General features: G+C 35.1%; 1 protein-coding gene across 1 annotated transcript in view; it reads left to right on the top strand.

Annotated features, from left to right (window-relative positions):
• LOC119837261 overlaps nucleotides 1-14,868 on the top strand; it is a 22,037-nt gene extending 7,169 nt beyond the window's left edge. Inside the window, exons 3-14 of the mRNA XM_038362777.1 lie at nucleotides 766-1,121; nucleotides 6,202-6,320; nucleotides 7,346-7,521; nucleotides 7,602-8,620; nucleotides 8,919-9,018; nucleotides 9,368-9,511; nucleotides 9,937-10,113; nucleotides 10,520-10,630; nucleotides 11,238-11,374; nucleotides 11,851-11,982; nucleotides 13,979-14,032; nucleotides 14,761-14,868. Of these exons, the coding sequence (XP_038218705.1) occupies nucleotides 766-1,121; nucleotides 6,202-6,320; nucleotides 7,346-7,521; nucleotides 7,602-8,620; nucleotides 8,919-9,018; nucleotides 9,368-9,511; nucleotides 9,937-10,113; nucleotides 10,520-10,630; nucleotides 11,238-11,374; nucleotides 11,851-11,982; nucleotides 13,979-14,032; nucleotides 14,761-14,868 (2,633 nt within the window). The remainder of the gene's footprint in view (nucleotides 1-765; nucleotides 1,122-6,201; nucleotides 6,321-7,345; nucleotides 7,522-7,601; nucleotides 8,621-8,918; nucleotides 9,019-9,367; nucleotides 9,512-9,936; nucleotides 10,114-10,519; nucleotides 10,631-11,237; nucleotides 11,375-11,850; nucleotides 11,983-13,978; nucleotides 14,033-14,760) is intronic.
• Nucleotides 14,869-15,369: the final 501 nt, after the last annotated feature.

The raw sequence follows: 15,369 nt of genomic DNA, 5'->3' as shown, positions 1-15,369 counted from the left end.
AATAAGGGGGCGACATAAGTTTGGACCATTGGCTTTTGGGAAATAAATAATAGGTACTATACTGTACCATATGACAAAATAAGTCACGTGTTGTATCTGGTAGTTATAAAGTATATCTAGAATAAAATCTTTAAACGGGAATTTTTGTTTATCGAAAATCATAATCTATATTCATCATAAATCATAAACACGATCATTTATCACAACGCAATCCGTAAAATTTTATTAAGCAATGAAACACTTAAAATGGCAGTTATTTCTTAAGAGGGATCGATCTGTAATGTTTATACATCGATATAGTTTACAAATCAATATATTATATGCGCAACGTCTCAGCCCCACTATATTTTTAATTAAATACTAAAATGTAATACAATAATGTGTTTGTTAATTTGCGATAATGTTCCTATTATACAAGCTCGACACAAATCTCAGCATAGCAAGTGAGTGCATATCCTTGTATAAGTTAAAATTGTAAACAGGCCCCGAAAAGAGGCGAACGATGATGCATACATGCTATAAATTGCAAAATCAGCCAGAATTGTTTATTTTACGCTAATTTAAAAATAACACTATTAAACTCTATGAATGTGTATCAAAGTTAGTAGAAAGAAATTGCTAGAAATAGACACTAACGTCTTGTGGGATTTAATACTTTTATATACTTAATAAATTTGTAGTATTTTACCCATTACCAATGTAATGGAATATTAAAATAATCCTAATTGGGTTTTGGCATAACCGTAATAGACAAATTTGTTACAGACGTCGATGCGGACGACATCGCAACGCCAGACAGGCACAAATTCGACTCTAGAACCTACGTGAAGCCAAAAAGGCGGCCGCAGCGGCCCAGCATCCAGAGTATCGTAGAAGTGGCATCAAATCCACCCTCGATGTCACCGCACCACTCCCTCAACCAGACCAACAATATCAACCAGACCAATAGCACCAACCAGACCAAATACCTGACGTACAACAAGTACAGCAACCCGCTGGGTCCGATCAGCCCCATGCTGAGGCTGAAGACGTTCAACGTTGACGTGAACACCGACAACAGTCACGTGGTTAAGGAGTTTGCTATGAAACGGCGGAGTCAAGCGCCCGACGACGATCCGCAGGTGAGATGACATTTGCTGGTTTGAATCGTCATTTTACATTGCTTGATATTAAGTGACATTTCATCCCTTGAAATTATTTGTCATGAGGTATCTTATGGAGTTAAAGCTCAGACTTCCTGAAAGTTTAGTTAGAGGCAAGAGATCAATGATGGATGCACTTTAAAAAAAGTATACCCAAGATTCGTTTGTTAGATCTAAACAGACCATTTCGGCACATTATTTAAAATTTTCGACCTCGATCCACCTCAGAGATTCATTGGATGTGTAAAACAAGCTTGGTACTAAATAAAGAATGATCGGTTTTTGTAGTCAATACGATTGATTAATGAATCCACTTATTTGCTGAGTTTGATTTATTCATAACTTTCCTTTAATGAAAACAGTTCATTTGCATATAATATCGCGATCGGTGCTATTATGGTTGAATTAATGAAAATCATTATACACACAATCCATACTTATCAATATTTAACCGACTAGACTGTCTCATATATAAAGTTATCACCCCTGAGGATAAGATTCTCAGTTTGATAGACTATTTTATCAACGATCTCAATAATACGTAGTTTCAATAAAAAGCGTCTGGGAGGTGAATAGGAGGATTTTTAAACTATTTTACTAATATTGTATAACCGAAAGTTTATAAGGATGTATGGATGTTTGTATGTATGTGTTTTCGTGCAAAACAAAAGGACACGAACGTTACACAGGTTAGATAAGTTTGCCAAATGTTGTCGAACTCTGTTATGCTGTTGCGTTTATTTCTTTCCGAACCAACCATTCAACTGAGCCTCAAAAGCAAATCTATTAATATCTCGACCACAAGAAGCTAAATACCTCTAATTACTCCGATGACATAAACTCATCATATGGTTTCTTAAGTCCTCTCGTGTAAATGTCACGCACGATTAGCCCGCGTCTATAGGTTACCGTTACACTCCGCTTGGCAGTCTTTTTATAGCTGGCTCCTTTGGGCGTGGGCGGTGATTACGGCTGTCATAGACAATGTAAGATACGAACGATTGAATGTTTACAATTTGCCTAGACTGAAAGTACTTAATGTGGTATACGAGTACATGGGATTGAGAATATGAAGAGATAAACTGCATATTAGAATAAGCTGGATAGTTTGATAGCTGGATATTATTATTTATTTGTTTTGAGATCTATTGTTTCCTTATCACGTAGATTTATAATAACATACCCGTAGATTATGTTGATGTGTGTATGTAGGCAATGATTATATAAAAAGTTGTTGTATTTGAGTAGCTGCGTAAAGTGATCGAGAAGAAGCTCATATTACGGATTAAGCCGCTTTGTAAGGATTTTATTCATTCAGTTCCAAAAATATTGAAATTAAGGGTCACAATTGAAAAGAATGACATCTGACTCTGTTGCAGTGTCGTTTTAAAGCCTTGTTTTCTAAGGAGTACTTTTTATATAAATTCTGGGTTCAAATACTTAGTTCAAATTATTGTGCATACTAATCAACGACTAGTCTTAAAATTCCTTCCCATTTTAAAGTAAAATTTGGACACCTTGTAAATAACACTACCGTAATTTGAGAAAGGTGAAAACCTTTAATGTTTCTAATGAGTAATTTGATGCTTACTACATCACCCCGTTTGCCAATTGCCAAAAAAACAGGTAATTGTTAAATTAGAATTGAATAAACTTTTGCCATGGCTTCGTCTGTATTGGTTCGGAAGAAAATCTCTATATTATTATAGCATATTAGCTGCGCCCCGCGGTTTCACTCGCGCAAGAATTCCGTAGGAATATCGGGATAAAAAGTTGCCTACATGTTATGCCAGTTGTCCAGCTATCTACTTACACACACACACACAGATCCTAACAAACTTTCGCATTTATATTACTAGCTGCGCCCTGCGGTGGGTGAAAACCCGCGTAAGTCCGTATTCCGTAGGAATATCGGGATAAAAAGTTGCCTCTATGTTATACCAGTTGTTCAGCTATCTACGTACCAAATTTCATTGCAATCGGTTCAGTAGTTTTTGCGTGAAAGAGCAATAAACACACACATCCTTACAAACTTTCGCATTTATAATATTAGTAGGATTAGTAGGATAGGATAGAATTTGACAAGGTAATTTTTCTGTGTTACTAACTTTAAATAACTTGAAACTACAATCTTTTAAATGAAGCTCAAATGTATTCGTTAACATTTAAAATATGACATATTCAAGCAGTGAAATAATTTATTGCCACATGTTCATTAAATCGCTATTCATTATACATGTTGTATATTACAAAATTCGCACAAAATATAGGCTGCATAATTGAAATTTTATTGTTCAAATAGTTATAATCAGTAAATCGTTATAGGTGTGTAACCTCAATATCTCACATTGATTTCGTACCAGCTTTTCGCCCGCGTTTTCAAATGAAAAAACAGACGGTCCTTAATTTTTTCCGCATTGTTCCCGTTCTTGTGTGATTTCCGGCATGAAAACTGTCCTATTTCCTTTCTTGGGTCTCAAACTATCGCTATATTTTATCAAAATGGTTAAGTGGTTTAAGTGAAGTGAAAAACAGCAGACAAACACAGTCACTTTCGCACTTATAATATAAGTTGAGTCGGGCTTTCATTAGCAAACTCTAAATATATGTATTTTGAATCGAATTTTCCCAAAAAATTTAATAGGACATAAGCGGTAACCACTAAGTTGTAGTGTAGTGTGATATTGTGGTGATCTCAACGCCATATTTGTTTAATTTTAGCCATTTACATTTATATTTGGCGCTCACTAATCTATTTGGTTGCGTAAATTTGCGATATCTATTCAGGCTATTTATAACATCTAGGAAACTGCAGGTGGGTGCACTGTACCTAGATTCAGGTTCGGCTGATGATATATAAACTGTTTTAAGTTTTTCTATTAATACGCATATACTACTAAGGTTAACATATTTTCGTACTAGCTTTCCTCATACGGCTTCGGCCGAGTAATCTAAAGAATTTTTAATAGGAAAAATTTTAATTAGTGAGATGTAAAAGGTAAAAAGATGCATATGCTACTCTCTAGCCTAACTATCTCCAGACATAAATTATGTCATGAACTCGCTTCATTGCGACGTGTAAGACAAACAAACACATTTACAATATTAGTAAGGATTCTGAACTAACTTATTCGTGTTTAAAGTCAATTTAAAAGATTCCAGTTATTATAACGTTTCGTGTAATGTTTTTCTTATTTTGTCTGAAGCTTGCTTGACCTTTCATCATGACACACTTTTGCAAGTGCACTCGTGAGATTCAGAGCAATTATTTTTTCTATTTGCTTTAGGAAACTCACTAAATTTTTCAGCTGATTCGCATACGGTACAAGTGTAATATTTTATATAGTACGAGCATTCCGCCCGCGCTTTGCTAGCAAGGTCAAAGCATCTATATTTCCAGGAACAAAAGTAATACCATAAAATCGCTCCATTGTGACGTGACGTATAATCTATCTCTGTAACAAATTTCATCGATCTTGCGTGAAAGAGTAACAAACGTCCAAAATTTTCTTTTATAATATTAGTAGAATTAATATTAATAAATATTATAAATCATCACGTCATTCATAATTTTCATTATTATTTATATCGCTTCTATTATTACTTATAACCACTGTAATATAATTTACACAGCCCTGAGCTGTGAATGCTTAAGACCGTTTTGGATTCCCAACTAACGAGTCAATATATTGTTTGCGTCACCTCACGTAACACGGTAAAATTATCTCGTGATTAGCTATGTTAATTTGCCTCCGCTGCAACTGTACTATGAAATGCGTATATATGACGTGCGTAGCTTATTCGCCGTAAAAGTGGAGTATGATGCGATTATTCGATTATCAATATGTGATAAAGTTTAAAATGGGGTAATACATATTTAATGTGTGTGATACATCGATAAACATAGGTTATGTGTTCACCTACTGATGATTTTTGCAATCATTCGTTATTATTACAAGGATGTGATTGATAAAGCATTTATATTTGATACATACTTTAATATAATTATAAAATTAATAAGGGTTTGTATAAACGTTTTGCGAAGATTTTATTAATTACACACATATTACAATTAATATAAAATATTTAAAACTGAAAATAAAACACAATGACCTGCGTCTTTCATCAACCATTTTTCTTGATTAATAAAACGTCTAAAAATAATAATAATCAATCAATGAATGGAATAGAATTCGTTGAACAGTTTACAATTTAGTTACATAAAAGACGAAACGCATATCTCGTGACTGAAATTAACTTTCGTTTTCAATACATTCGCAGATGGTTATCATGTTGCATTGAAAATAAATTGCTAGAGCTATAATTGAGACTAAAAAACATTGAATATAAATTTGTTGCATACCGGAAGAGACGCTATTGTGATTTTTAAATAAATTTCTACGCCGGACCTGATATAAGTCTATAATTATTTATATACAGCTATATATACAGCTGTATAATTATTTACGATACTAAGTAAATACGATAATACTGTTTGTGTGTTGTTGTTATGATCGCATATTATTATCGGAAATCGAACATCATTTACGCCTCTATTGAATTCAAAATGATATTACAGTATAAAAAGTTTCCTTTTTAAAAGACACACGTATGTGAAATATTACATGTATTTTAAATATCATTGCGTATATGTTGTGTTCTACTTATGACTTTTTGTAAGGACAAAGTAACAGACCGAGAATTCTCATCCAGAGATCGCTTACATGTTCTTTTGTTTGTGTACCTGGCGGATTTATTATAATAAAATAGGTCAAGTACGAGTCGCCCTTGCAAATCTAAAGAGTAACTGCAAAAAATTGAAAATATTCACCCATTCAATATATGACCTGAGCAAGCGGTGCTTAACCTTATTAATATTTTTTTGTAATAGCGAGCGGTAACAGGAATCATGTCTGAAAAATATCTCAGAAAATTTCATATGCCTATCATGAGATATAGCCTGGTGGTCTTCTAGAAGGACGTTTAAATTAATTACAATGTGAACATACTACTCTATATATTTTGGTTTAATTCATATGTTTTTCTGTTCGTCTTTCAGCTGGAAGACGAGCTAGATATGCAATCAGATGCAGAACGGCTGACGTCAGACCAGTCACGCTTCAAACCCATCAAGGTGGACTTCACGCAACCTATGAATAACTTTAATACATTCAATAAGTGAGTTTTTTTTTTACGTTTTCCTCTCGGTTCTAAGTAAATTGATAGCAATTTATACAGGGTGTGGTTTGTTAATACATCCTTTGAAACGGTGCGGTAGAAATAAATCTTGCAATGAAATAGAAAACTTTAACAGACTCTAGCATAATTAACAAACAAAAAAAGTATAACAAACCGATATTACATACAATTTACCGAAGTTAATAAAACTTGAGATGTATACATTTTAATATTTGTTCTGATTATTTATTAATTTATTTCATTAATTATGAATATAAAGAAATTCTTTAAAATCAGTAAATTCACAACATCATTCTCTATTAATCCGTAAGGAGGTCACCAAATACAAGAAATTTAATTACTTGCATATACATGATTATTAAACAGATTTCTAAGAATTTGCTGAATTTATTTATGTGTTATCAAGTTAAACACAGTATTCTTGTCAGAGGACTTCAAATAAAGGGTGGATCTCTATTCGACGGTGTTTTGTTGTGTTTTTTGAACTATCGAGTGGGAGAGCTGATTTTGATGATCTTTTTTTTTATTTGAGAGCTTAAAAGCCTTCCGTGTGGTCCTGTTTAAATTTCGTCTAGTTTCGACAATTTGAAGATGGTTTAGATTTTGTAAAAAATAATTTTCTCATTCTAATATCAAAAGTGAAATTCTAAACATGTAAGTCAAAACTGTATGTTATTCTGGTACAAGTGGACTTTCTAAATAAATTGAAAGTCAGATTAAAAATGGTAATCGTTGGGAGACTTTCTGTCTATTACTCAGGATGACTAAGCATGATAAAAAAAATCGATAATGTGTCTGTCTGTAATTATTGCCATATCTTTATACAATAAAGCTAAAAGCTATAAAAAGCAAAGACGCATTCGAATTTAGAATAATACCATTTAAATTTATACATTTGGAAAAATTTGTTATGTAAAATTTTGTAGAATAGTTCTGAAATACGATTTAAACATGCAAGTGCATATAAATATAAATTTGTTATTTTTTCTTTTATCTTATTCAAGGGGTCTAACAAATATGATGAATGAAAGGGGAAGTTTAAATATGTACCAAAGTGGCGAATCACTTATGCGCATGTCTCCACCGAGCCTCGTGTCTTCGCTGGTCATGGAAAATTCTGGCAATTTCAACATGGAATCTTTGGAAGGCAAGAAATCTTTACCGCCTCAAAAAGATTTGGGTATGAATGCACCACAATATTCAATAATATGTATATTTTTTCTGTGTGTTTGTATTAATGTTATCTTTAAATAATTTCAGGTGTACCAATGTCAGGTCGCAATAGTATAGATCCGATGATGACAAGCATGACCCTAAGTATTCTAGACGAGAAAGACATGAGCACCAGCTTCCTCTCACAGACCACATACCCGGATAACGATAGCTTAATAGACTCATTACCGCCCAGTTTAGTCAGCTCAGTCAATTCATCCTACATTATATCAAATTCCTCACGAGCAAAAGCGGATCCGGAACCGAATATCTTCAGTTCAGCGACTTTCACGAATTTGGAGCAATCCGAGAGATTGCTGACCGCACGCCCGAGATGCCAGTTATACAATAGTTTCAAACGTGACTCGATCAGAAACTCGGAGAGCTACACGAAAGCTAGGGAGGAAGCGTGCCAAATAGACACCGGGAAAGTCCTAAACGAGAACTGTGATAACGTCACGCTCCAAACCAAAGATTCGCCGAAACGGCAGAACGGCGAAATGAGCGAGACCATAACTCTGCACTATTCAAACAACAAATTCCGAAGGGACATCGACGCCGAGAAGGAGAACATGAATTCCACCTTCGAGAAGGACGATGCGTTCTTCAACGAAATGGACGTGCAGAGACCGGTCGAGCAGGGTAAGAACAGCATGAACGTGACGCTCGATAAACAGGAGCTGAACGAGATAATCCAAGCGCGTCAGAAGCTCTCGTTGGCCAGGAAGGCGTTGCCGACGGAACCGGACAAACCTTTGCCGAATCAAGTGGACGCGTCGCCGATAAAAACCATCCAACTACCGAACCAAACTATAACAGTGCCAAGACAAAGTATGGAGAATGCGTCAGAATTATTGTCGAGGCGAAAAGCGTTGAATAGAGATGAGCCACCGCCCAGAGAGACGCCGAAACGGAATGCGACGTTCAAAAAGGCTTCGCCCAAGATGAATCCGAATGCAATGGACGCTACGGTGGTGTATGTGAAGTCGAATGAAACTAACATTATCGATATTAACTCAGCCACTATGAACCTGATTGATAATGAGGATAGAACGCTACAGCAAGAGGTCAGTGATAACCAAGATTTTTGGTCGGTTTCACAATTTTTTATAGTTATTTTTAGCTGGGTAGTTAAAATGGCAAATTATGTATGAAAATGTGGCTTTTACAAGCTATTAGGGACATTTATACCAAGCAGTGAAATCGGTCATTTATTTTGCTAGCTTTTACAATAAATAATACATATTAGATTAGCAAAAGCTTATAAGATAATTATGCAATAAATTAATGTCCATTCTCTATATATAGAATAAGTTGGAATTGCAAATTCAAACAACAATCACAAAACATATTCTATGCATATAGGAGTGGGACTTGGAGCAGCGTGCGATGGTGGGATCCAGCGAGAGCACAGACACTGGAACCTTCAGCTCCAGCAGCCCTCCGGACCTTATCGACCATCCACGTAAGTTTCACATGATTATATATAGATTATAGATAACCAGACTGGGCAGTTCATATTTGTTTCGCCATTTTTGTGTCGTAAGTACTTCCAGTCTTAATTTCTGTACATTTAAAATTGCCACTCTCTATTATCCTACGATTAAAATTGCTTATGTATATCTTCACGATCTTCTCGACTTGTCTTTATGCTTAATTTGATAAAAATCAATAATTCTCACACGACTTGAGATATTTTATCAACTTGATTTCGAAATGTCGAGGGTACTAGATCAAACGAGGTCCAAACTGAACAAGTGCGTGGATGAATATTGAAAATAATATATTGATCGTATATATTTTTGTACTTTCAGGGTTATCGGTAGCCTCCACACCGCTGATGAGTATACGGAAGGGATCCAAGAATGAGCTGATGAACCTGCACAGCACGATATCGCCCATTTACGATGTGATCGATGACAAATCTTATACAATGACCAAAGCGCCCAGTACTAACAGTATGTGTATACAATAGCTTCTCTTTACTTATATCAATAGTTGAATGTGTACAAAATTATTATTAATTTTTAAAAATTCATACTTTATTAATCAATGCACACATAGGAAAAACAAACACACACACACACACAAATTTTCGTATAAGTTGGCGGCCTTATTGCTTTGAAGCGATTTCTTCCAGGCTAGTTATGGATTATGGCTAGCGCTGCTTAATGTTGGTAGAAAATAAATTTAGTTTTAATTTTTTCAAATCGCATTACTAAAATATTGGCAATGTATGTAAACTGTGTAGTCTCACATACATTAATCCTGTTTTTACACGAGGCATTTGACATAGTAATTAATGTTTTGGGTTCAAAGCTTATTTCTACTTATTTACTTATATATATCCGACAAATTGACTTAAACTTTTTCATAACCACAGATATGGAAAGAACATACGACATGAACACAACGGTAATAAACAGCGCTACGTTAGTGAAGAAATCATCGGCGAAACGAGACATATTGGCTCCGAAAAGCAGCCCGGATAAGAAGATACCCAGTCCAGTGCATGTTAGGTCACCGCCGGGGAAGGTTGCTCCTAATTATGCTATGCCAGGTATTTCCTAGAATGTTGTGACCTGAATTTCCTTACAATAAGTTAAAAAATATGAAAGGCTTTCTCAAAGATTATCAAAATAGTGTACATGAAAAATATAAATGTGTTTCTTAAATGTCTAGTTAAAATACATTTTAAAATGTGTTAGGATGATCTATCAAAATATATAAAGAATTTCTTTAATTAATTTTTAATTATGACATTAAATTAGGATTTGTGACTGAAAAGGTTTTATAAGCGTGTATTTATTGTGTATAGTTATAGTGTATAGGTATTAGGATTTTAGGATTAAGTACATATCCAAAGGAATAATTTTTGAAATCGGTTCATTATTTCCAGAGATTTCCGTCAAATTAAACAAACTCAATAGTTTTATATTATTAAGTGTCGATATATTAAATTTCAGCCACATCAACGACGATAATGCCGCCACCGTCCACTGTTCCTAAGAAAACGAATCTACCCACCTCCAAGTTGAGACAATATAGTTCACACAAAGAACTCAACAGAATACCCGGTAAGTTCGGTTTCATCATCATCATCATCATCACTATACACATCACTTACTCTTATAATTTAGGGATATGAAAAATAGATGTCGGCCGATTCTCAGAACTACCCGATATGCACACACGATAACGATCGTTTTGGAGGAGTATAGTAACTAACATTGTGACATGAGAATTCTATGTTATATAGAAATTCCCTTAGGCTTTTTTTATTAGCTTTATATATGTTATTGTATAAGTCAGGAACTGTTTTAATATGCCAGAGAGGTAATGTTTCTATTTACAAGCTGGAGCCCGCGGCCTCCCATTTAAACAGAGCACATACGGTAATCTGGAATATGTTTATCTGCATAAAACTCATACAGACCCATCAAATACTGTTTTACGTGATAGAGTAAAAAACATCTATTCATCCTATCGGACTTTCGGATTATCACTTACATTTACTTAGTAGATTATTAGTACAAGTATTCATGGATTTTTTATTGTTTTAAATTTATCATTTCATATAAAATAAAATTTTTGCGTCTTCATACATAATACATACGGGTATTTATTTGTGCACTTTTATACATTTTTTAAGACTTACGCTAACATTATATATACTTTTTTTAGGAAATATACCGCAATCTCGCGCGCTCGGCCGCACGATGGTGCGCCGCGGCGTGTACGCGTCCAACCCTGCGCTGAGTCCCACGGCCGCTGCGCCTGCGCCGACGCGACGGGAATCCGTTGTCTTACCGCCCACACAGGTGATCATTTATATAAAAGACTGTTTTTTCTATTCTTAAAATAAAAAAAAATCTTATTTATAAGACATTTCAATGCTATAAAAGAAAAAAATTAAATGATAGACCAATTATGATATACAAGTGGTCTGTCTGATGATGGGCTATGTAACGATGAAATAAATTTTCAAATCGGACCAGAACTTCCTGAAATAAGTGCGTTCAACTAAACAAAAAACTTCTTCAGCTTTATAATATAGGCATTTTTTTTTTGTTATCGTCAACCATAATAGAGGTCCGGCTCGTTCGGTCCAACGGCCGCTGCGCTTGCGTCGATACTACTATAGTCTGTCTGTTTTCCGTCCACACAAATGATAAGCTCCATAGTGCTGTAAACTTTCAATTACAGCACTATGGAGCTTTTTTCTTGCCCACGTCACTACTACGTAGAGATAAAACGAAATCATTATGGTATAATTTGTTTTGTATTGGAATATCAGAGCGAGCACGGCGAGGTGCACGTGGACAAGCTGTCGCGGGGCGCGCTCACCGCGCCGCCCGCGCTCGTGCGGCAGGCCACCGAGACGCTGCGCCGGGAGCGCCCGCACGCGCACATCGTGCCGCCCAAGGACGTGAGTACACGCGCACAAGCACACACACACACACACACGCGCATAACACACACACACACACGCACACGCGCATAACACACACACACACACGCACGCACACACACACGCTCGCGCTCGCGCGCGCGCACACTTATTGACGGACAGACACGCACGCACACACACCTAAGCGCGCACGCACTCACATGCTCCTACACATACGCGCGTATAAGCACAGTAATACGAGCACATACACACAAAGTAATACGAGTAGAGGCACACACACACTCACACACGAGCACACAAGCATATAATACTATCCGTATTTCTTCTTAACACACTATCAAATAAAAATACTAATAATTTCTCATTAGAACTTTTGAAAATCTTAAAACAATACTTATTTATACCAAAAAAAATTACCGCTAATTCTACCGCGTTAAATATTACATAAATGGTCACATAGGAGGTGGTTACATAGGAGGCACCAGCTTTCAAATATAAAAAAAAAAAACAAAATCCGTTCACTCTATAAACACTTACGAGGTAACTTACACAAAAAATCCGTCCTTCTTGAAATCCGTTAAAAACGACAAGTTATACACATTACAATATTTATAACGACGTTACATGTCTCACGACTTGTATATTATGATAATGTCTTTTTGTCTTAATAGTGATTTTTTATTCTAAAAAAAATTTATGTTGTAATACGAGTCCTATAATACTTGCATGCATACATCAGTTCATTTTAGTATAATGATAGTTTGGTGGCGGGAAAAATTTTGAAATTATTTTTTTGTTTAGTCATGGGCTTATTGGTATATTCTATGTTTTAATTCATTCTGTGTCTAATTATTGTCTGTGTGATTAATTAATTTGTATCATTCATTCAGCGACTGTCATTTTGGGAGTATCGATGGATAGTTGGAAATATGAGTCGGATTTTGTTTCAATCAATTAATGCCGCAAAAAATTATGAAATTTTTATCAAAATATGGAAATACCGTAGTTCTGAATGGAGATTCAATAGTGATTTGTTCTGATTCGTAGTATTTTATTTCTTTATATGATATTGTATATTTCCTATATATAATATCATATAAAGAATGGATACAATAATATTTATATTTTTGTACTTTAAAATGACAAAAGTAGCTACCGTATCTACGTACGGTTAATTAATGGGAGAAAGAGACAGGTGATAGATGCACACCCGTCATTAGACAGAGAAGAGTATAGATCAATTGATGTCGCACTTAATCTTCTCTTTCACTCCCACGTATAGGACAATTACACCTTTCTCGCTCCGTGTGAGTGTTGTTGCGTGTGAAATAATATAATTGGCTAAATAGATTTGTTTCAATAAAAAATTCAATAATTTTTTATAACATGACAAGATTTTTCTGTCTAACAATTACCGCGTAATTTCTATACCACCTGAAAATATAGGAAGGCATTTTTGCCAAGAAAAGCTTAAAAAATACACCTTCTAGCGTATCTTACCCGACGAGAACCTACAAATTGAATGCGAATCGGGCAACTACCTGTATTTTGTGTTCTTGAGCGTGTGCAACGTAACTGTAAAAACCTTCGTTTATATTTTCACCTATCCATCGCTACACTCTGTGTTTCGAATATATGTGTGTCAATTGAACATTAATTTCAAGTAATAATTACGGTCTATATAAGGAAACACTATTATTCACCCAATAATATTTATTTCAGTTAATACGCAATTTCGCGTTATCCTTTGCGAAAATAATGCAACGAGAAATAGTGTATGATTGGACCTGTGAGTTCAATCTATACCTATTCTAAAACTTAGCAATTGGTTTCAGTAGTTTTGAACTTATAACATCACATTTTAATTTGAAATTAAATGTGACATAAATATATATTGTTTAATTTAAATACTGTATTAGAATAAAGCTTTGAGAAAGCTAAGATCGTTATTATTAACGTGCGCACACACCTATTCGTAACACGTACATTAACGTGCTAACATGTGTGTGTGAAGTTGCGCCTGTGTGCGGGCGGCGCGGGAGTCGTCATGCGGAACCAGTATGCGATCGTAAGTTATATATTATGTTTAATATAATTATATTATGTATATGTAGTTTAGAGTGGAGATGAGCATTGAGAAAGCGAGTTTTCGTGTAATTTAAATTTATTTTATATTAGTGGTTTCTCCCCCCTGCTCTCGTGGTACATATGTATATAGCATGTAGCACTCAGAGATCACGTACATATTAAACTGAAGAAATTTTTGAAAACGGTACAACAGTTCTTGAGATTAGCGCGTTCAAATAAACAGACTTATCAGTTTAACATTTCTACATATCCAATTTAAAACAAAACTTTATTTCAATGTTAGATCAAACCTTCTTTCATGTAATAATGTCGCTCATGCTTGCTTAAATCATTCATTTTAAATAGAAATCATGGGCTTTATTTTTTGTCCGAAAAGACATTTCTTATGCTTATCATTATGATATAAATAATTGTGTTCGTTATTAGTTCACTATCAAGGGAATTATATATGTGGTAGATAAATACGTAGTTTAATGTTTCGTTATTCCTCTTACCTATTTAAAGAAAACTAACATGAATATTATTAATATCATGTCTATACTTGCTTTAGTTCAAGGATTAATGCAAACAGTTTGTTTTTGTTGTTGTAATACAAATATCCAGTGGTTAACATATAAAATTTCGTTGTATATTAATATTAAAACCGAGTTTTAAATCAGTTTTAATATTTATTCTGTTTTATATATTAATTGTTCAATAAATTTCCAGCCGCCCACAACGCGTCCACATTCATTGGCGGGCAGTTCACAACTGCGCGTCAGCAGACCAACATCTGTACCTTCACAGCGGCCGGCACCGGGTGATTATTTTCAGTGATTTAAATAAATTTATGACGGCTTTGATAAATTTTTGTGGGAGTCGAGCACGCACGAATTGGGCCAGCTCGCACCGGGGAAGTACCACACCCCCACAGAAAACCGGCGTGAAATAGTGGCATGCCACTGTGTTTCGTACGGTGAGTGGGGGAGCCGGAGGCCCATTTCCTTTTCCTCACCCGTCCCAGTCCATTCCATCTTTCCAGTCGTTAATCCATTCCTTTTCCCTTATCCCAAAAAAGCGGGCAGCGCATTCGCAGAGGCCCTACCTTTGCGAATATTCATGGGCGGTGGTGATCGCTTACCATCAGGCGAACCACCAGCTCAGTTGCCCGCTATGACATGAAAAAAAAAAATTTCATGAATTTGATGTTAATTATGATTGTTATAAAATGTATTGAACAGAGGTTAATGAAAGCTACTAACGGTATATACCTAGTCTTGCCATAAATATTGTAATAAAGAAAAAAGAAAATTGTTAACTGCAAATAACATTTATTAC

This window comes from Zerene cesonia, chromosome 27 (genome assembly GCF_012273895.1).
Source record: "Zerene cesonia ecotype Mississippi chromosome 27, Zerene_cesonia_1.1, whole genome shotgun sequence".
Taxonomy (NCBI): Eukaryota; Metazoa; Arthropoda; class Insecta; order Lepidoptera; family Pieridae; genus Zerene; species Zerene cesonia.
The sequence above is the reverse complement of the archived record's forward strand: the minus strand, read 5'-3'. Positions and strand labels throughout refer to the sequence as shown.